Source organism: Accipiter gentilis, chromosome 22, assembly GCF_929443795.1.
Source record: "Accipiter gentilis chromosome 22, bAccGen1.1, whole genome shotgun sequence".
Lineage (NCBI taxonomy): Eukaryota > Metazoa > Chordata > Aves > Accipitriformes > Accipitridae > Astur > Astur gentilis.
Window position 1 is genome coordinate 4102023 of NC_064901.1, and position 22130 is coordinate 4124152.

At 41.2% G+C, this 22130-nt stretch overlaps 1 protein-coding gene across 11 annotated transcripts in view; it reads left to right on the forward strand.

Annotated features, from left to right (window-relative positions):
* The window catches only part of ENTPD5 (ectonucleoside triphosphate diphosphohydrolase 5 (inactive)), a 27063-nt gene that overhangs the window by 2948 nt on the left and 1985 nt on the right, over window positions 1-22130 (forward strand). For 7 of the 11 annotated variants that reach the window (XM_049825085.1, XM_049825083.1, XM_049825084.1 and 4 more), the window contains 13 exons: window positions 2430-2707; window positions 3956-4035; window positions 6022-6165; window positions 6537-6612; window positions 8242-8277; window positions 9128-9216; window positions 11920-11999; window positions 13592-13653; window positions 15096-15197; window positions 16181-16321; window positions 16677-16733; window positions 17895-18010; window positions 18187-21899. In XM_049825085.1, coding sequence (XP_049681042.1) covers window positions 2491-2707; window positions 3956-4035; window positions 6022-6165; window positions 6537-6612; window positions 8242-8277; window positions 9128-9216; window positions 11920-11999; window positions 13592-13653; window positions 15096-15197; window positions 16181-16321; window positions 16677-16733; window positions 17895-18010; window positions 18187-18273 — 1287 coding nt within the window. In that variant the 5' untranslated portion in view covers window positions 2430-2490 and the 3' untranslated portion in view covers window positions 18274-21899. Of the gene's footprint in view, window positions 1-83; window positions 596-2429; window positions 2708-3955; window positions 4036-6021; window positions 6166-6536; window positions 6613-8241; window positions 8278-9127; window positions 9217-11919; window positions 12000-13591; window positions 13654-15095; window positions 15198-16180; window positions 16322-16676; window positions 16734-17894; window positions 18011-18186; window positions 21900-22130 lie in introns of those variants that run through there. The other 4 variants (XR_007509119.1, XR_007509120.1, XM_049825086.1 and 1 more) reach the window with 3 other exon arrangements.

Sequence of the window (22130 nt, forward strand, 5' to 3'; positions counted from 1 at the left end):
AAGGGTGGAGAAAAATAAAATCCCAAGGTGGTTGTTGGGGGGGGGTGGGGGGGGGGTGGTGGTGTTGTCCTTAGGAGTATGAAGGTGGAAAGGAAAAAAGTTAGGGGAGAAGGAGAGAATGGAGAATGTGAAATGGTTGTGGATGTCCGAGAAAGGATAGAGAAGCTTTGTAAGGGAGTGTTTCATGGGAGGCTAAGGCTCATTCACTAGAAGATCTGGCAAGAAAAGTATGTGTTAATGATGACAGTTGCTCAGATATTTTCAGATCATCAGAGATTCTAAGGCTTGCCCAAGAGCACATGTGCCATTTGTAATAGGACTCTGGAGTTTGTTCTTAAGGCAGTTGCTTGAATTGTATTTGTGATGGTTCAGTAAGCACTAACAACACCTCTTCTGACCAGCTGGAAGGTAGTACTCACTAATGCAGCTTGTGTTCTGTTGAAACAGCACAGCTTCTTGGATTTTCAGGAGACCTCCTTGCTGTGATGAAGCAATGCCAGCTACATCTTAGTACAAATACATAGCTATGAAGTTGTGGAATGGCTTAGCGCTTTTAATGAATTCTGTTCAGGATAGGACTTTTAAGTTGTTACAGGTCAGAACTAAGTTTTTACTCGGTTCCACATAAAATGTGAATGCTGTAGAAACTACTACAGTTGCAGTTCATTTGCCACAACGGGTGGCCAGGGCTATTGCCTGTTTGTGGAATTGTAAAATCACTTCTTCCTCTTCTCAGAGTGTGCTTCTAAGGCAGAGTGGATCAAGAGCTTGTGCTTCTGCCCGCAGCGCTCTGCATTCACTAGGAACAGGAGCATACAAATAAAGGTCACAGAAGACAGGCAAGGTTACCCTTCTGCAGTGAGCTGTGATTTTGTTTGCCCTAGAGATAGCTGAATGCATGAGTGAGTTAGAGAGGCACTTGAAGAATGACCCAATGTGACGTTGTTTACTGAGAACGGGTAAAAGTTAATCTCGCTTTGCTGTAACTGGGAACAAAGGTGAAGAATGGAAATAATAAAAGCCATACAAGGGCTAAATCTGGGATAAAAGGTAGTGGAGGATAAGTGAGTTATTTGGGCATGGGAGAAAGGTGTGTGGAAATAGAGGCTATGTCAGGCTTACATAGAAAGGAAAGGAGAGAGTTTAGGATTAGGAATGAATAAATGTAGGATAGAGATAGCAAATAAAAATTTTGAGAGAATGAACATAGTGGGGCTGAGCAGATTGCTAAAAGACAGTCAAGCATAAGGGCTAGAGGTGGGTGAGGGTCTCTGGTAGAGCAGATGAACCATGTATATGAATATTCAGTGCTGTGGGTGGATGGATGTGTTACCAAGTGTCTGGAGAATGATAGGGAGCTGTTTGCACCTTCTGTACACTGAGTCCTCTGTGTATATGTCAGTGCAAGCGATACTGCATATGGTGGGGCATCTGGCCACATGCTCTTTTCTGTTGTTAAAATGCAAGTAACCAAGGTGTATGTATATTCTCTTCCTTTTTACCTGGGCACCTAAGGAACCCTATAATTTCTGTGCCCATGGCTTTCCTTTATTAGCATTTCTTAGGAAAAATATATGCAAAGAGATACATGTTAACAGAGAAGAGGTGTAGTTGATATCCAGTACTGTGTCACACAACCTTGGGGCCTTGGCTTATTGAAGCTGTTGTTAGCAACCTGAGTGTTCAGGGCAACCAGTCTAGGTGTGAAAGCGTGGTTTTGCTGGGGTTTTTTTTGTAATTTTGTGTCAGGAGAAAATGATGAAAAACCAAAATTAAGACAGAAAGGAAAAGTATGTAAAAAATACTGAGAGGCAGGGCCCAGGTGCACCTTACAGTTCAGTCCCTCTTGTGCAGTGCGGGCTTTTCTTGGGGATGAGGATGCTGCTGGAAGGATATGCCTTCATTCCTCCTGTGTGCTAATCTCTCCCAGCAGCTGCTGTTAGCCCGAGATGAAATTCTCTTTGTCTGTGACTCTGAATAACACTTGTGTTCTGCCACAGCATCTCAAGTGTGTAAATGTTAGGGTAAAGTCGTTCTGCCTTGAGCTCCCCTTTGGTGATGCTTCTTTTGAGATAACATCTGGCCTTTTTGGAGGTTCTGGGGACTCTAAATGTTGAGAACCTTCAAGCCAAATCAGAGAAAAAAGTTGTCTGAATAAAGTCAAAACTAGAAATATTAGGAAGCAAACTACTTTTCTGCATTTGGGAAACGGAGAAATCTTTACTCTGAGAGAACAAATCACTTACTTAGATGTAGTTGTAGCACTAAGTGCAGTAAATCATGTCTTTTGGATGAGGTGTTGAAAAGCATCTAAAGGGCAGAATATATGTGTACAGACTGATTATTTTTTTATTATTTTTTTTTTTTCCTACAGACTTTTTAAGGAGAGGGCTCTCAGTAATTTCCATTCCTGCTTTTTTTCTCTACAGGACCTACTGCAGCTCTGTGATTGCTGATCCATGCTTGACTGCCTCAAGGAGTCCTGGCAAGATGGCATATTCCAGACTTCCCATCCTTCTAGCACTGGCATTTTCCTCTTTGTCCTTTGTTCTTTCCCATTCAAACAGGGAGACATGGTTTCAGGATTTCTTTCCACCTAACGTGTGCCCTGTAAATGCCAAAGCCAACACTTTTTATGGCATTATGTTTGACGCAGGAAGCACTGGTACCCGGATTCACATTTACACCTTTGTGCAGAAGAGCCCAGGTAAGACCCCATGTCAGTCTGTGCATGTGGAGTATGTTGACTTAGGTTCCAACTTCCCAAAAGAGGTTTTTTTTCCCCAAAAACTGAACAACTGAAGATTTCTACAGTTTATCCTTCAAATAGTCCTCTGGCAGATGATTATTGTCCATTTCTGGTGGTGTTTTCCTGTGAAAATATCTTTTTTGTAGATCTTTTGAAACTCAGAGGTTTAATTTTGGGTATACTGGAGAGTTCTGTATTTCCAAAGATTTTCATCTATGCTGCTGTTTAAAGGAATGTCTCATTGCTTTGGAAAGAGTCTGATGCTGTTTTTGTCAAGTTGCACATTACCATGAATTATGTCAAGAGATACGTAAATTCTGTATATGTTTATATGTCACATTTTGTAGCAAATTAAAAACACTGAATTAGAGTTATAAGCGCCGAAGGTCTGAGCCATTTCCAGAACTCCTGTGCGCAGATGCATCATGCCCCACTATATCTGCTTCTGACATGGTGCAGAGGTACCCAAGCTGGCTGCACACACAACAGGATTTAAGAGGGTGAATTAGCTTGGGAACAGTGAGCCAGCAGAATTGCAAAGGTTGAAGGCTGGTTGATGAGTCTTGGCTAATAAGCCCTTCAGGGTCACACACATAGTGCCTATGTGTCTTCACATGATTTCAACCTTAGTTTGGAAGGACTGGTACAACATCCAGCTCTGATGGACTCAGCCTGACTTGTAATGTGCAATGCTCAGGGATAGCTTCTAGACCCAAGCTGCTCTGGGAGCAACAGTCACACTTGTTTGGCTTTGCAGCCCAGTGCTTGAGCCCAGTCAGTTCTGTTCTGTGTTTGTAAGTTGGATGAATCACCTAAGGACAATCAGGAGTTGACTGTGTCTTAATATGAATTAGTATTTTACAATTAGCTTGGGGACAGAAAGGGAAAGAAATTTTATTAAGATTAGGCAACAGCCATACTACATTGCTATAACTCATTGTAGTTCACAAATGCAAAATGAACATACTTCTAATTATAACAATGTATTCTTAATAAATCGTTTGTGAACTTGGAGGATACAAGGGCAACATTCTGTTAAAAATGTTCCTGAAGTCAAGGAATAGTGCTTGTTTTAGGAGGGGAATAGTATTGTTTGCAAGGGGAAATCAAGGACAGTCAGTTTACAGGAGTTGCAGACAACCTTTCTGAAACTAAAGAAAAAGATTCAAGTTGTTGACTGTTTTGTATAATGTTTCGTTTGTGCAGAAAACCTTCCAGAGTTGGAAGGGGAAATCTTTGAGTCTGTGAAGCCAGGTCTTTCTGCATATGCTGATCAGCCTGAAAAGGTAAGGCTCTCCTTCATTCCCTGTGGGTTGGTCTTGCTTCTGCTAATATCAGTTGGACTCTACCAAGCAGTTCCAGTATTACTAATTCTAATTACAGAGAGTCAAGAAAAAATGGTTCTACTGCTGGCTCTCTAAACCTGTTGCTCTACTTCTGTGAGTTAATTTCTACACAGTGAAATGGGAGCTGTTGTTTTACATATTTAATCAATGGAACAATGGCTTAATTAATTGCTTAAATGCTATATATAACTAGACTATATGTCTTTGAGAATTTCAAAGACAAAGTGATTTTTTGCTCTAGCACCATCCATATTAAATGTTTATTTCCCCTATAGCTACCCATTTACTAATAATTTTCTCAGTTTTTCCTTTTGGTTGAAATTTTCAGTGCTGGTCACAGTTCAAAATGGGCATATTTTGTTTTGATTTGTTTGGTTTAGAAGTAAGGAGTTAAGACTGCAGCAGTTTTTCAGTCATGTTACACTGAGAAGCAAAGAGGGTTCATTTATCTGACTCCTAGAAATATTTAATTTTTTTGTGTGTGTATAGTCAGATCTAGAGAAGTTAATATTTTTTTAATAAGTCATGGAGAAAGGGAAGAATAAAGATGCACTTAGCAGGTTAAGTCAGGCCTTAATATTTCTCCAAGTGTATTCTCTGCTTTTATCATCAGACTTATAATTTGTTTGTTTCAATTCTTTGTTGTTATCTTTGGAACCATTGCTTGGAAGCCAGAGCTCAGTGATATGTAGGACTCACTTCAGCTATGCTCAGTTCAAATATTTGATTACGGTTTTAGCTGAATAATGATATAGGTCCAGGCAGTTACTTTTCGACTGCCTCAGGACATCTGTTGTTTTGTTTATGTACAGGGTTTTTCAAAACACAGTTGGACAGCTTCCTCTTCCACAATCAGATGTATTAATTAACATACAAATTTATAATTTTAATAAGAAATTGAAGTTAGGTGCCATCCTCTTTTATTTTCAAATGGGGATGATTGTGAATTCATGCGCAGTACAATTGTTCCATGTCACTCTATTGGATCAGGAGTCAGAAATGAACAACAGAGCATAGACTGCTAAAATAATCCTGTTGTTCTGATACACAGGGCCAGTCCTGAAGGAAACTGCCATTTTCCAGATCCCCTGCACTGCCAGTAGGCTCTTTCACAAGCTAAAGGAGGTGTCAGAGAAATGATAGATTAGATACTCTACCTTGTGTGCTTTAGCAGTCTTGGATTTGGGGGCTAGCACAGGGGGAGTTTCAGGTTTCTCATTTTGCTCAGTTGCAGGAATTTGAGTGTGAAACTTTATGGAAGAGTGAATGACTTTGGGATTTTTTTAAACTTTGATGAGATTTCCCATGATTTCACTAAATTGTCTTGTTTGTTGGGTAGGAGAGGAGAAGAATTCACCCAAAAGAAATTTATAGACATTTCACAGGAGAATGTTTATTGCTAATGCCAAACTGTAATTGTTAGAGCAGTGTGAATAATTCAGAGCCTAGCCGTGATGCCTCTACCTTGTGTGGTAACCATTCTACAGCTGGCATTTGAATTACACTACTTGCTATGGACACACTTGGAATTCTTATATTGCATTTAATGAAATGTACAGACATTTCCCCTGAATTTGGTAGCTTCAGTCAGTAATTGCACCATTTAGTTTCATCATACTACAAGATGTTTGTCAGGTGAGGGAACTGCCTCCCCTCCCCTCCATCCTTTCCAAGAAATACCTTCCACAAACAATGACATTTCTCTCGCCTAAGATGCATCTCTGAATACGCCCTTCATTCCAATGCAGACATTCTCTTTAATGTTTTAACAAAACGTCTAGCAGAGTTTTTATACTTATGTTGGGTGTGGGTGAGGTATCTTCTGCTATTGAATACTGGTTTCACTAGTGTTGAGGGAGAATGGGGAGGCCTATTTTCTGATGGCTGTAGGAGGAAACTGTGAGAGAAACATCTTTTTCCTTTGAGGGTGCTGAAACTGTCAAAAGATTGCTGGATGTGGCCATAGAGGCTGTGCCACCTCATCTCTGGAAGAAGACCCCAGTAGTGTTGAAAGCCACAGCTGGACTGCGTTTGCTGTCAGAGGAGAAAGCCCAAGCTCTTCTTTTAGAGGTAATACTAAGATCTTTTGGATACGCTAGTATTGCTCTCCCTGTTTCATCTTTCATGACTCAGTTCGCCATTCTGTTTAGCAGAAGAGAATTTCAGCTGTGAAAAGTGACTGTAATCCCATGATAGCATGAAACTCACAGACTTTACAGACTTTCTGAAATCCTCTGTCTTGATGTGGATAGAAGTCATGGGGGGAGAGACCTATGATATTTTTTTGTTTCTTTCCTGGCCCTTGAAAGAGGAGGAATATTGTCTACTCCACACACTTGTCTTATTTTCCACTGCTGTGAAACAGAAAACCTCCTCTGTCACCCTCGGAGCAGAACAAGACTCTTGAGACAAAGGAATCTAATCATTATTTCTTTCTTCAGGTGAGAGAAGTCTTTGAGGAATCACCATTTCTTGTTCCAGAGGATAGTGTTAGCATCATGGACGGGTCATATGAAGGTACGTTTTAGAAGGAGGAAAAAGTGAAATCAAAGAGAAACAGGGGAAAGGGGGAGAGAGAGATCTTATTAATGTGAGGGGGGAAGAGAAAATGGTCACTAAACTGAGGGGAAAAAATAAAAGGTTTCTAGCCCTGTTTGAAACAATGCAATCCTGCTTTTCCTAGGAGGTGTTGATTATTTGGCCATCTGTTAGGCTACAAATGCAGATACACCAAGAGATTTATGAGTTAGCTAGATGAAGGTTCATCTGAAACCTTCTGAGTTTCCAGAACAGAACCTCATCTCAGAAGTAAGTATGCAGGCTAACCGGCTGAAGCCTGCTTTCGGAAGCTGGTGGAAAAAAGAGGGTGTCCACCTCTGAAAGGCTACATGACAATACATAGCAAGCTAGGAAGCTTATGGAAGGTGCCTCGTAAATTCTTCAATATCTGCATTAAAAATAAGCTATTATGATTAGCTCATCATTTTTTGGGTTAAAGTTGGAAACATTGTGAATATTAGAGCAGGATGAAGGATAATTGACAAGTACTAAATTAGATAAATAATAAATTTTAAAAAATATTCTGATGGGAAAAATGCAACTAGTAAAGTAGCAAAGGAAGTAACATAAAATACAAGAAAAGATGAAATATGTTGTAGGTTTGGAGTCAGTGGTGGTTTTGCAGTGCAGAACAGACCACTGTAATGTTTTGGCTACATATCCAGACACATTACCTTGGAGAAAAGGCAGGTAATAATCCTTTGGTATGGATGCCTGAGAACAGCCATCTGTGGTGTTACATTCAGTTCTGAACACTTCATTATGGCAGATACATTGCCAGTTTGGAAGGTGTTCAAGGAAGGCAAAAAATTATCACGATGCTTAAACAACTAATAAATGCAGGAAGATTAAAGAGCAAAATCTGTCCACATGGGCCAAGAGAAAAGGAGAAGTAACATAAAGCCTGCAAGTATTCAGTGAAGTATGGTGCAATGCATAGTTTGTCACTAGGATTAAGAGGTGAATTGTATAGTGGGGACAAGTGTTGTATTCACAGGGAGCAGGACCAATGAGGCATAATAGAGCACAGTGTAGCCTGCCAAGGTTTATTTAAACCTCCCACCTCTTCTACTGTCACATGTTTGCTTATGTTTGGGTGAGAATCATGCCAGCGTCAGGCAAGCTGCTGGAGTCAGAGGAGTTGTGTTTTACTGGTTCCCACTACGTTTGTAGTGTAGTTACAGACCTCAAGATTAAAATACGGAGTGGTGTGTATGCAGTTTTCAGATTAGGAACTGAAATGCTGGGGGGGGGTTGTGTGGAAAGTACCCAAGGAAACTTGTGCATTGTGTCAGCTCATTACTTCTTTGTATATTGTTTGGATAATAAACATGATTTGTGTGTGCTGCAGTTGCACGGATATTACAAACATTCTACCTATCCCAGTTTACAAGATTTTAATGAATCAATAACACATCATATCACTTAATTGTAAGTTTGAATTAATCTCTGAAGTATGGGGTGGTTATATTACATTTGTAATGATTTCCAGGTAAATAAATAACATGTGGAGAGGTGGTAATGGTGGGCAGGAGGCTTTGGGAGTATTCAGTGGTAAATTTTTTTTTCCTTTTTCACTCTTTGCAGGAATTTTAGCCTGGATCACTGTGAACTTCTTGACAGGTAGTTGATTCTGTGTAACTTCTCTATAGATATGGACTGTGGAGGTGATCACTCTAGGTTCCTCTGTCTTGGTTGCCATGTCCTGCTTTTCCTCCCCACTGTGGCACCAGTGCTAAAGCAGTGGATTATCTTGGACAGACATGTTCCCAAGGGTGAGCCACGCCTGTAGTAAGAAGGAGGCGTCTTAATCCAGAAGGTGCCAGGATTTACTCAGGACTGGGAGGCACTGGCAAGCTGGTTTCTGTAACGTACATAGGCGAGTGGTACTGCTAATGTTAGAAGGTGGGAAACAACGTTTTACAATATTCTTCATCCCAGCCTGAACTATGCAACTAAAACAGGGGATGCACTGGTGCTTTAGCCCTACTGGTTCTAAGAAGTTCTGGGAATGCAATCTAGTGAAAAAAGAAAATCAGTACTCTAGAAGATACATGAGCAAGCAAAAAAGCTGCTCTGGGTGAAGAGAAACAGTAATAGCTGGTTCTGCTCTTAACCATCCTTCCTCTCCTACTGCTCTTGTCCAGCTGTATGGTGGTTACAGAATTTACGTACTCTCCCTGACAGTCTTCTGCAGGAGATACTTTGTCTCTTACTTTCAGCTTTTGCTGGATGCCTAGAGATTTATCTGCTTTTGTCTCTTTGGAGGTGAAATTGGAATCAAGGGAGAAAGTCCTATGAATCTTTCCATAATACCTTCAGTTTGCCTACCTTTTCTCTGTGACGTTTTTTGTCTTTGAAGGCTAGCTCAGCCCTCCTGTATTGCTGTGATAATGTGGTAACTTGGTGGCTGCCTGAACGTGCATGCAGTATTTTGCACTTGAGGCTGTTCTGAGCATGATGTTGTTTGCAGGGCAGCTGTCTGGCCAGAACCAGCATACTGTTGGGACTCTGGACTTGGGAGGAGCCTCAACCCAAATCACATTCCTGCCACGGTTTGAGGTGAGGAGTGGTTAAAAGTGTGCGGGTTGGGACTGCAGGGCCAGTGGAGAGACCTGAACACTGCTGTGCTCTCAGATATCATTTTGTCAGCACTGTCACAAACAGAACATCTGTGGTGTACAGAACATCTGTATTTCTGTTCCCTTTGACATCACCAGCTGGATGATAGGCACTTGCAAACAAAGGAGCCTGGGTAACAGGGAAGAAAAAAGAAAGAAAGCAAATGGGTAAAACCAAAGAGAAACAGCTTTTGTTTTCTAGACCCAGCCTGGGAAAGCCCCATTAATGCAGACAACTATTTTGTATTCGATAAATGTAGAACATTTCCAGGAAGTATTCTTGCATATTACAAGAAATTTAGGGTCTGCTCTGAGTTGTTTGGGCTTTTTTTTCCATTCCAGTCTGATGGTCGATCCTCACTAAATTTTGGAGGGGGTTGTCTCACGGGGCAAACATCTTTTAAAATAGCACAGCCTATCCCTCTTTGTTTTCTTATCAATTTCTTCTCATTTTCTTTGAAAATTCACCTCTCTGCCCCTCAGTCTATATCTGCTGGATTTGTCAGGAATTCTTTAGCTCTTTAGAAACAGTTTGAACTGGGACCCAGATCTGTAGTTTGTATGGGTAAATTACATGGGTATTGGAAGGGCACTATAGCATTCTATACCCTGATATTGTGAAGTTGATTTTGTTGCCCTTTCTGAAAGAATCCTTTGTTTAAAATTTTTTTGTTTACAGAAATTGAGATTCTCAAAGGGTGTTTGGGGTCTACAAAACACATGGTTTTCATATCAGGATATTTTAGTTCTGCAGTGGTGGATCATGTTGAAACATGACATGCAACCTTATCTTGTTCAGCAAACCCTCAAGTACTCTGGGCTTGTCCTCTGTTTTGTGTTGATAACACCTGCTGAAGTGGGCACTGGACCAACAGGAAAGGGTGTTGCATGTCAGGGTTTTGGAGAATAAATAGAGCTGTGAAGTAGGCTGAACTGCAGCTCAGGATTCAAATGTCTCCTTAGAGCCTTGCAGGAAAAGGCCTTGAGGGTTTGCTACTGACCAGGACCAATGGTGTGAATTTGTAGGGCAGTGTGGAGTCAAGGTTCATGTTGCCTGCTTGAATGCTATGTCTGCTTCTTACCTGTATTGTCAAGTTCATACAAAAGAGCACTACATAGCTCAGTATATTTCTGAAGAGTTTTTCCCATCTGACAGAATTAGCAGGGATTTCCCCCTTTGATTTGCAGAGGGTTTTTTTCCCTTCCTGCAATCTGAGGCAGTCACATGTTTGTTTTTGTATTCATTTTGAACAAAATACTGTAAAAGTAAGAGATTCATTAATGAAATATAGATTACAAACTAATAGAGGACATCTAATGGTAACTGCATGGAGCTGTTTTTAAGCTAGTGTTATGCTTTTCATGGTATTATTGCCAAAGTTATAAGCAACTGAAAACCAATCATAATCATGAAATTGTCTGTCTGGTCCCTGCCTCATTTGGGAGGGGTGTGAGGATTTCTACATTTTTTGTGAAAGTAAGGCATGAAAAAGTCAGTTGTTTACTCCAAACAAATTTTTTTTCAGGATCTCTCCTTTTTAAAAGTTTCTGTGATGTAAGGTTTAGGAACAGAACTCAAAATATGGCAGGGTCTGGGTGGTTTGGGTCAAGGATATGACTGCCATTCCAATGAAAAACTACCAGACGCCCAGAACAAATTTCAATTTGTTTTTTTTTTTCAGGAGAAACTCAAGCTGAATGCTGCCAAATCTCTTTCAGCTTTGAGCAGGTTTCTGTCTAGGACTCTACAATTCCAGATGTTTGGTGTTTTTTTGCTGTATCAGGTTACTTGAATGGTAACAACAGGGACTCTACAGCTTCAGTCCTCTCTGAGATTCTGCTGCTTGGCCCAGAGTAACAGAGTGTCTGATATGGATGCACAGGGCCAAGAAGGGATGGGAGAATGAGGTCACTAGCAGAGGAAAGACAGAAACTGGAATTGAGATCTCGGGGACTGGAAACAAAGGAACAGTAAATAAGCCCTAAACTGGCTCAGATTTACAAGAATGTGAGAGTTAGTCTGGCAAGAAGGTAGGGACTGAGTACCAGTGGGGCAGAGGTGCGCACAGAGGGAAGACTGTGAAAGCAGGAAAACTAGTGGTGATGAGACAAGAGGTTAATTTGGAGGAAGGCACTTAAACCAGGAGGTAAACCAGCCCTAAGACTGGGAGTGGTCACCGTGTTTTCTTGAGTATTAGCATGACATTTAACATGGTGAAAATGTGGCCTGTACTTTGCATTTTCAATACTTCTGAATTCCTCAACTGAGGTGTCTAGTCTGACTTGCAAAACTTCATAGCACTTGTAGTGCAGCTGATTTTGATGGGGACACTGTATATATAGACTAGCACGTAAGTACTCTGAAAAATTTGGGTATCCTGAATTAGAAAGTATTTTCATCCTGATATGTTGCACTTCCCTATTAGGCATTGAGTTACACAAAGATGCATATAAATAAACTCAGTATTAAAAGCTGCAGGTGTTACAGCAGTGGGTGCCACTGGAAAACTGTTCTTTGTTTTCAAAGCAGATCAGATGAGTGTGCAGTAAACCCTATGGGTATGTCTGTGATATTACATCAAAGTTGGTTATTCTTTATTGCATAATAGGAACTAAAAGATTTCTTCTTTTACTTAACTTTTAGGAAACTTTGAAGGAAACCCCTGGGGATTTTCTTACCTCATTTGAAATGTTTAATAGCACCTACAAGCTCTATACCCACAGGTGAGGAGCAAAAAGGCTGCTGTCTCCGCTGGGGAAATCAGTCTTTCTGCAGCCCCTGAGCTAACCACAAATGGCCATGTCACCCCTTTACCGGCTGCTGGGACCATGACTTTTTTACTAGCTTTCATATCTGCTTGAAACATTAGTTGAAGTGGAACATGACATTAGTTGACTGGAAACATTCCAGGATCACGGTTAATATCACTGCAAGGGAGTATTAGTCAGTCTGTCAAATGAAGAGAAAGCATTATGAGTCACTATATTTAAGGAGAAGAATTCTTATTACTGGATTCAAGCCAAATATTTTAGACCAAGCAGAAAGGAGGATATCGTGCCAGTAGTCAGAACTAAACCCGGTCAGAGATTTGGAAAAAGGACCTTCCTGAGACTTTTTTCTTCTCAGTTCTTAGTTTGAAACGGCACATCTCATCAGCAACTGGACAAAAAGTAAAACCTAGACTGATGTAAACCAAAGAGAGACAACCATAGGCAGCTGATACAGACCATGGAGCACAACAGATTCTTGATCCAATTGGAGGGGATACTTGGCCTGGAATAATATAATTGTGCTTACTGCGTTAAGCTGACAAGTTTCTGAGATGTCTGCAGTGAAATCCAGAGAGTTTACCTGCATGACTTACAGTCATGAGAACTTGACCATGTATAATAGAGAGTTGGTCACAGCCTGTTACTAGTGAATGGGGTGAAGATTATCATCTTGGTCAGTTACAGAATATGCTTACTTGACAGCAGAGCTGTTCTAATAGTCCTCCTCTCCTACTGCTTACATTTAATGATGTAGCTGATTGCTGTATTCACCAACACAGTTCATTCGATCACTTAAAATAACTGGGATTGAAAACCGTCACCAAAAAATGAGGGAGCTGGAGGTTAGTTTAACTCTGATTATTCTGTAAACGTTTATATTGACATGACTAAAGGGATAAGTAGCCAAACACAGAGTTGGGAATGAAAGGCCAACAGGTTTTTCATCTAGCTGTGTTGCTGAAGCCAGCAACATGTAATGACATTCTCGTAAACGTTGTTCACATCTGTTGTGGTTTCAGCCCAGCCGGTTGCAACATCCTAGCTTGTATTGAGTATAGCAGTAATCTGTGGAATCAAACAGAGGTGAATTTCACACAAAGGCACAGCTTCCATTTAGTGGGAGGTTCTGCAGTTCTCCTATTAGTTCTGCCCTAAGAGCACATAGTCTTACCTGTGTGACATAAGAATGGCCATCCTATTCCCTATGCACTCCTTACAAACCTTTCTTTCTCCCTTGTTTTTAACGTTGTGCATTTTTGCTTTTCATGAATGTCTTGTAGAAATACCACAGCAGCTCTAACTACTTTCAGCAGTTTTAGATTTTTCCATTTTGCAGCTTTTTATAATTCTTGGGTTTGTGTCAGTCTTTTGGTCTTTGGAATTGTTCTGGCCAAGGAAACTCTCTGTTTTAGAGAGGGGAGACTTGTGGGAAGCAGAGGAAGGAAATTTGGTTTGGGTGTTCCAGGATTTAGGAAGAGGCTATGGGTGAAGCATACCAGATGTGCAAGAATTAAAACTGTAATGTCTGTCTTTGTTGTTTGCAGCTATTTGGGGTTTGGACTAAAAGCTGCCAGACTAGCAGCACTTGGAGCTTTGAATATAGAAGGTATGTTCATGTGATAAAACATCCAAGACTTTTGAAAGATATGGTTAGACTTAGTCTTGTGTCAGCAGCCCATTTCCCGTGTCTTCACTTCTGTCTCATGCTTTTCTATGTTTTCGCTGGTAGAGATCTGTCTGGAAACAGGCTACTGCTTGTTAAGGAGTTGTCTTTTGAGACAGCTGCTTTTCCCTATTTCCAAGTTCAGCTAGCAGTGATACTGATTGCAAATTCCAGAAATGCATACATGGGAACATAAAAACACCATATAGACATGGCCAGCCACAAACTCACAGCTTTACAAGCATCCACAGAAACACAAACATCTTTTTCCTAGGGATTGCTGCTTAGGCCAAACCCACTTTATAGGTCTTTCTGGTACCTGCCTGGCCCACCGTGTTCCTGCAGATCTCCTGCTGTATTCACTGACTAGTCTAGCTTGAAGTCTGTGAGCATATCATGCACACTGTCACTAACCTGAATGCATGCTTGCATTCCTGAGTCTTTCCAGTCTCTGACCCAGACCTTAAGTCCTTCCAGTCTTCATGACCAGACCTTGGGCCTTTTGTCCTGTCTCTGGCCAGGACCTGGGGTCTTTACTCCTTCTGGATTCTTACTTGCCAGCTAGAAGGACTTGTGTTAATTACTGGAATGTACTCAAATCAAAAATAGTTGGGAATAGGGCTTAAGAAGAATATAGGAAAGACTGCAGTGATTGGTCACACGGCTCAGCCAGGAAAGCAAACTGACCAGCTGCCTGCTTAGCTGTGATTGCCTTCTTTTATCGTCCCCTCCATTTTCCCCACACTTGTGCTTCCCTGATCCCTTGATTCCCTCTGTCCCTGCCTTTGAGCCTTCCCCTAAACATCCCATAGTAAATTTTGCACAGTCCCACAATCCCCCTCAACCATTCCGTAGGAAGTTTGCTTTTTCTGTGATACCTGTACTGGCCACAATAATCATGTTTTCTTCCCATCAGTTACAGTATTTCTGGTTGAATTCTTTAAGGGTACATTCAGTGGTTCTGTAGCGGCCATTGATCAGTGTCTTAGGAGTTTTTGTCTTCAGTGCTCAGTTGCTTTGTTTGTCTTGGTTATCTGCTGATTGTTAGGGTTTGTGTATCTGTGTGTTTAATTTATTACCTCTTGTTTCTTGTCTTCTGTGGTGAACAGCCATTATCCAGATATCCTTGTACCACGTAGCTCTCATTAACAAATGACAAGCCCAGCTGCTCTGCAGCTTGCAGGACAAAATGGGCACAACTTTTCCAGACTGAGACTGGTCCATAATTCATAATTATGTGCAGCATTCATCAATTCAGATTTCCTTACTTTTGCTTAAAGACCTTAATGAAGATCTTTCAGCCTTTTCTTTTCTGGTTCTGCTTATTGATCGATAACTGTGTTAAATGTTATCCTTTCTGACTCTCCCCTCTGGTTTCATACCAGCTGTGGATGGACAAATGTTCCGCAGTTCTTGTTTGCCAAAGCAGCTGGAGGCAGAGTGGCACTTCGGGGGAGTGAAATACCGGTATGGTGGCAAGAAAGAAGGTAAATTAAGGAGACTTGTTGCTTCTTGTAAGTTTTGTCTCCCAAATCTGAGATTTTTCTTGGCAAATACTCCATCAGTTACCTTGGGTTATGACAGATATCTGTCCAATTATAGATCTGGACTTTGGACAGAGCCAAATTAAAATCTGAAGCTGTAAGAGTAGCTCACCTTCACTCTCCATATTCTGGCTGTGATCCCTTATTACAATTGCTGCCTTAACAGGAAACGTTAAGAGTTACTTGTGCAAATAAGACAGCTTTTTCTGAGGCTTTGAGCTAACTGCAAAAACGCGGGCTGTGTTAGGGTACCATAACTGGTAGGCCAAAGTGTATCTCACTCGTGGAACTATTTCTTAAGATGCTATCCCTAATGCTGTATACAGAGGGTGAAGCTGCTACCATCAGTGAATAGAACAGACCCCTTTGGTGACTCGTGTTGTTTTGCTTTACAACAGGGGAACACGAGAGCCGAGTTGCAGATTTGGTGTGTGAAGTGGATTGATAAAATGATGATGTGATGGGGAGGGAAAGTAGGGTTTTATCTAGCAGGCGGTAGCAAATGTAAATGAGATTCTGCTGATGACCATAGAATGTAACAATGGGAGTTTTGCCTGATGTGGAGGAAGCTTTTCATGCACCTACACTAGTTTGCTCAGCACACCTTTCAGATATTGCTATGATCTGTTCTAACCAATTCCACTTCACGATGGTGATCTAGAGCCCTTGCCTGCATGCAGGTGCCATGCTGGATTATGGGAGGGATATCTAAGCTTTTCTCACCTCTTCATGTTTTCCAGAACATGGTTTAGTGGGCATGGATGATGGTTGGAATTCATGATCTTGAAGCTCTTTTCCAACCTAAATGATTCTATGATTCTAATGCTTTAATCTTTACTTCTTCCCTTTTTCATCCTATTGTCACTGATTTGTCCATCTCCTGGATGTGCCTCTCTGGCTCACCCCATCTGTCTTTGTCCCAACAGGAGAAACAGGATTCAAGCCTTGCTACTTGGAAGTACTCAGGGTTGTCAAAGGGAAACTGCACCAACCAGATGAGATTCGTGGAAGTTCCTTCTATGCTTTCTCCTATTACTATGATCGCGCAGTTGACACCAACCTAATTGGTAAATTGGTTTGGGATAATCCACTACATATGAACATGTCAACCAGAAGGTAAACAGAAGAACCCTGGAGGCTGGAGCCATGGGGAGAAGGGAAAAGGAATGGTGTTGAGAAAGAAGAAGTGCAGAAAATGCCTTCAGGGAATTAATGTGTATCCATCAGTGCAGTTTGATGTTCAGAGTTCAGCAGATGAGACTTGTGCTCTGACCTCCAGTTATACTTGCAGCTCTGTCCCCTGTTACCAACAGATCTCACTCCTAGCCCAGCATCACTGAGTTGCCTTCTAGGGTCAATTTAGATAGAGAATTCAAATGCTTTCAGGTCTATGATGATGTTTTCTTACCTCTTCCTTTTCAGATTATGAACAGGGAGGTGTTCTGGAAGTGAAAGATTTTGAAAGAAAAGCCAAAGAAGGTAACTGTCATGCGACTTAGGAAACTGGTGGGGATGAGAAATAACAAAAATATGAATGTCTAAAGGCAGTAGATGACATGAGTTTGACTTCTAAAAAAATGTTTGTTTAACTTTTATTCCACTTCCATCCTCCGTGTCATCTTACCTTTTATTAGCCAACAACTGTAGCTGTTGCAGAAGAAAGTACTGATAGAGCAGTGAGGGGAAACAAAGCATTAGCGGCTTCGCAGCTTTCTTCAGGAGAGGAAGGAGATGATAGTTCATAAATGTCAGTACAAAAGAAAGTGAATTTGCCATATCAAGAGCTCCTTCTGTCAAACTGCAACTCTCTTGAGTTTAGGAGAGTGCTGACTTTTGTAAGTCTGTCACCTTAAATCCTTTTTAATCTAACAAAATGGAGGGAGAGAGCAGAGCTTGTTCAAGTCTGACAGCCTCTCCTGTATTCCTTTCCCTCCCCCGACTTTTTTCCTGAATGCTTGTTCTAGTTTTGTACCTCCTCCTGTGAAAAGAGCTCCCACCTTGCCACACTACTGATGGCTAAAACTTTAGCTTATAGAGCAAGGTATTACCTCTGAATTGTGATCATCCTCATGATGATTAGTAGACCCTGTTTGTCACCAGCAGATGCTTAATTATGTAGCTCAGGACTGACTTCTTTCTAAAATATGACCTAAATTCTAATGATTTTTCAGTTAAATTTAATCTCCCTAGAAACTCAGATGGTTTTGAATAGGGGGATTAGGCTATAAAGTTTAAGTGTGGGGTGTTTGTTTACCCGCCGGATATGGAGAGAGCTTATTTCCAAAGATGCAGCTAAGATATTATCTAACACCATCAAACCATTTATTTATTAAAAAATAAAAGAAGCTGCCAACCTAGAAGGTGGAGTCCATTACTGCAGCCATCCTTGGAGACTAGACAAGGAAGACAAATGATGCTGTGTTCTTGAAAGAATAAGTAATCTACCAACTCCCTGCCAGTTGTCAGTTCAGCAGAGATTCAGACTTCAAAAGAGTTATGTGTAGCATGTACCATATGTACCCATTAATTGAAGCAGGTGGCTTGTTTTAGTAGGCTTTGGCTTGAGGTAAATTCAAATCTATAATGTGGATAAAAGCTCCTTTATTTTGCTGACATCCATTTTTTTTCTTCCTTCTGTAGTCTGCGATAACATGGAGAGGTACAACTCGGCCAGTCCTTTCCTCTGCATGGATCTCACTTACATCACTGCTTTACTAAAGGAAGGCTTTGGATTTAGGGACAACACGCTCTTACAGGTGAGAAAAATAGTTAAATCCCAAAGCCAGCTTCCAAATTTCTCTTATCAATTGGTTCATTTTTCTGGGTAATTATCTACTGAGTCTTTCCAGGGTCGTTACATGTAGTTACTGTCATCTGTGCAACATATGAATCTAGGAAACTGTTGGGAACACTTCTTTTTCTTCCTTTACAGTTAACAAAGAAAGTGAACAACATAGAGACAAGCTGGACTTTGGGTGCTACCTTTCACCTACTGCAGTCTCTGGGGATAACCTGTTGAGCTGTGGCACTCCTGTGGACTTCAGCATTTCTGAAAGGCTGAGAAAGCAAATTGAAATCTCCAGGTACGTTGTTCAGCTGGAGTTGGTCACAGAGCAGAACATGGACCAAAGCTATAGAAGAGATCTTCACCCAGGATTGGCATCATGCATAGAGAGTTGCCACAGTATGATTTATAATTGTGATTGCCATAAATGATCCAGAAGCTGCCTTCTGAAAGTCAAAAGGCCTAAACTCCAGCAGAGTATCCACAAGGGGCTCAAAGCCAGCTTTTCACCAGCACGTTTGTATGGCATCCCATTGCTAGAATCACAGGGTACCTGGCACGTGGTGGCAGACTACAGACATGTGACTTTTCCTCCCCCTTTTATTTTAAACATACGTAACTTAAATTTGCTTGTGAGATGTTAAATACAGAAATTAAAGATGACATCAACAGTCACTCAGAGAAAAGTGAACAACCATGGATGCTGCCAGCCTCAGCATTCCAAGTACCTGTCTGTTAGCTTAGCTAATATATTGCAAGAAGACCCCAGTCTTTCAAGAAGGGGCCTGCTATAAGCACACTTTGAGCATGATTTTGGGAAAGGGGTTTGCTAAAACATAAGTTACAACCTACCAAGTATTTCTTTAGGCAGCAGTCGTTTCCTAAGCAGAATGTGTGCCTGACTGTTTTGTGTTCCTTTTTGCTGCCCTTTACAAGTCTGTACAGTTATACTGAACATCTGGCTACCAGACCTGATAACTTCATTCATTTAGCATCTAGTCATAACACATAGTTGTGCTGGCACAACTAGGCAGCAGTGCCAGCTATTTAAACTCCACTGCCAAAAGAAATGCTTGTCATATTACACCCACAAGGACGTTAAGGGTGCAGTCCGATGAAATGGCTGATCTGATAGCTCACTTTGCTGTGAGAGGCGGTTCTGTTTCTCTGCTCTCAGCAAGGCACTCCCACAGCCTTCTTTTCTCTGATGGTGGTGCTCCTCAGGTTCTTCTGTGAACCAATCCACGACACCAAACCAGGTTAAATCTGCTTACCAAAGACTCAAGTCTAGTGCGAGCACAAGGGAAATAGGCACTGCACAGTTTGGGAGAACTGCTGGGCCAGTGAGCTATTGGAACACCACAGCCCATTTTGTCAGAGTGAGCTCTAAGGTGTGGTTTCCCATCTGAAAGTTTGGGCTTATCACTTCCTGCACTCTTCTTAGGAACCTCCTCTGAATGCAGAGCTGTGGTGAAACAAGTTGTTTTTTCAGTTGTTTAATAGATGAAAATACAGAGAGAGTGGAATTAGCATCAGAAACAGAAGAACAAGAGCAGAAGTAGCTCTGCTTTCTTATCCCTTGTTTGCTTACACCTTGTCCATTTTAAATTTGTTTTAAACTTCATTTCTTTTTAATATAGTGGAGTTGGACGCATAAAATCATGTATGCAGCCCTGCATTGCTCTGGAATTATTTTTAATATATACAGCAGGTCTTCAGGAACAGTGCATCCAATGAAGGGGTTGCAGCTGTTTAGGAAGCCCAAGACTTCTGTGAGGAGAGCAAGCAGCTATTTGAGTAACAATTTAAAGTGAATCTTGCCATCTCTTGTACACCAAACGTATAGAAGCAATGAAAGATCAATTATTTTAAAGAAAGCATCTTGTCAGGTATGCTAGAAAGCTGGGCTGTAGGATCCTGGTTTTCTCATTTAATTGGCTGTAGAGAACATTAAGATTGCTTGAATACCTTGAGGGTCCCAAGTGTGGATTCTTGCATTGTCCTAAGCAGAAACAGCTGTAGAGACAACGTTTTCCACCCCATGAAATAGCTGGTAACTAGCTCATAAAAAATTAATATCTTCTACTCACCATGGAATGTGTAAGGTAAACATGAATTTTTTCATATCATAAGAACAGAGAGGTATTACTTGTGACTAAGGGAAGCTTTTATCCACTGATCTCTTGCAATGAATGCTTTCCTGTCAGGCATTTGCAGTAGTGTTTTTGCTGTAACACACCTTTCCCACTTCTGTAAAACCAAAGACTGCCCTCATGCTATCTTCTTTGCAAACTGGATTTGAAAATAAGTGGCAATTCCCAGCAAGGGGAGGCAGTAGTGCTTTCATGCCCTCAGTAATCTTGCCTAGCAGTTTGGAGGCTTAGAAATTTGCCTTACTGTGACCATTAGTCCACTTCCTCTAGTTAACAGCACAAGTTTGACTGTGGCTAATTAAGCTACCCCTTCTCATATCTCAGGTTTTATGGCGCTAGGGTGCAAGGTGTGCTTTTGATTGAACAAGTTCAGTCAGCAACAGGAGTCCAAGGGCTGGGGATGGAGCTACCTGTACTTGTCCCACCACTGACACCTTGCTGTAAATTCAGGCTGTTTGTTTGAAATACAAAATGTTCATCCTACCTGTACTCCTCCTTACCAGAATCTGTTTTGAGATCCATGTTGGGAAATGCCTCAGTGTCACACCAAACTTCTGTTCCTTCTTCACTAGGAGTTTCTGTTCGAACACGAAGAAAGTAGTTGTGGTCTCTTCCCAACCACAAACGTTTCTTATTCCCCTTCCTAGTGTTTGGCAAAACTTAGTATATGGTCTGGTCCACACAACAAGGTGACTGCAAGCGCGTTCATTTTGTCTTCAGTGAACAACTGTATTCACTTCTGTATTCTCAGAGAACATAAAGTAGGATGCAGTGGTTACTAGCCAAGCTGTGTTACTCCTGAGAACTAGCTAATTTCAAAATCCAAGAGTTTTCTTTCAGTCTGAGCCAGTGCTATGACAAACTCTTACTAGATCTTGGGGCTATGAGCCATAAGCAGTGAGGCTGTATTTGAAACAGGAAGGGAAGGTAGGTTGTTGTATGTAAGGAACAAGCAGCAGCAGTGTAACTGCCACCTGCATAGACACTAGCCCTGAGGAGTACTTAAGGGTTTGGTTTTGTCTGAAGGGAGGATGGTCTAGAACAAGACAGGTACCATGCAGAGGAAGTTTTCCTTCTGTGTTCTTTGCCTCAGTGTCTGGTACTACAAATGCTAGGTGGGAGCATCTGCTTCCCAATACCAAAGTTGCATTAAATCTGAATGCTCAGGGCCTTCCTTTGTCAGTGGCACAATTCATTAACTGAAGCAAACCTGCTTTTTATCAGGGGTCTGATCCTGCAGTCATGAGAGAAACCTTTGCTCAAAGGTTTCTTTTGCAAGAAATTGCAGAATTGAGCTCCTGCTGTTTACATCTGAACTACTCAAGCTGGGTGGGGGATCTAGAGAAGCCCTGTCAAGTCCTCAAACTTACCCTAGTGCAATGAGATTATTTATTAGCTTAACTAAACACTAAGCAGCCCTGACTTTTATCTCCTCCTTTGTAATGTTTTTTAGCCAGTCACTAACAGGAACTGCCTAATATGAGTGACTGAAGAAGCACAAGTAATGGCGCTTAGTTCAAAACTTATGTTTCATTCTTTCTGATGTTAATTCCTGATACTGGTCAACCATATCTGTAAGTCTTGCCCATGGGCAGTGCTCACCTAATTTTGTGAGTGTCAAATGTCTAATGCAGGAGGCTGGTGTTTGGAACCTAAGACAGAATATCTTGAATGTCTATTTTAGTAATTAAAGCATTTTTAACAATATTCAAGATGATGTGGTGCAGTTTTCTTTCCTACATATTATTGCTGTCTTGCATCTCTCATGTTCCACAACATTATTAAATAAAGGACCAGGAGAAGGCCAGGGAAAAGGGTGAGAGAGACAGATTAGAGCTTTAAAACATATCTGCCACCATGAATTGTCTCCCTTAGTGGAAAACTACACCTCCTTTCTGAGTCCAGGAAGTGCTAAGAAACCAGGAGTGACATTACAGC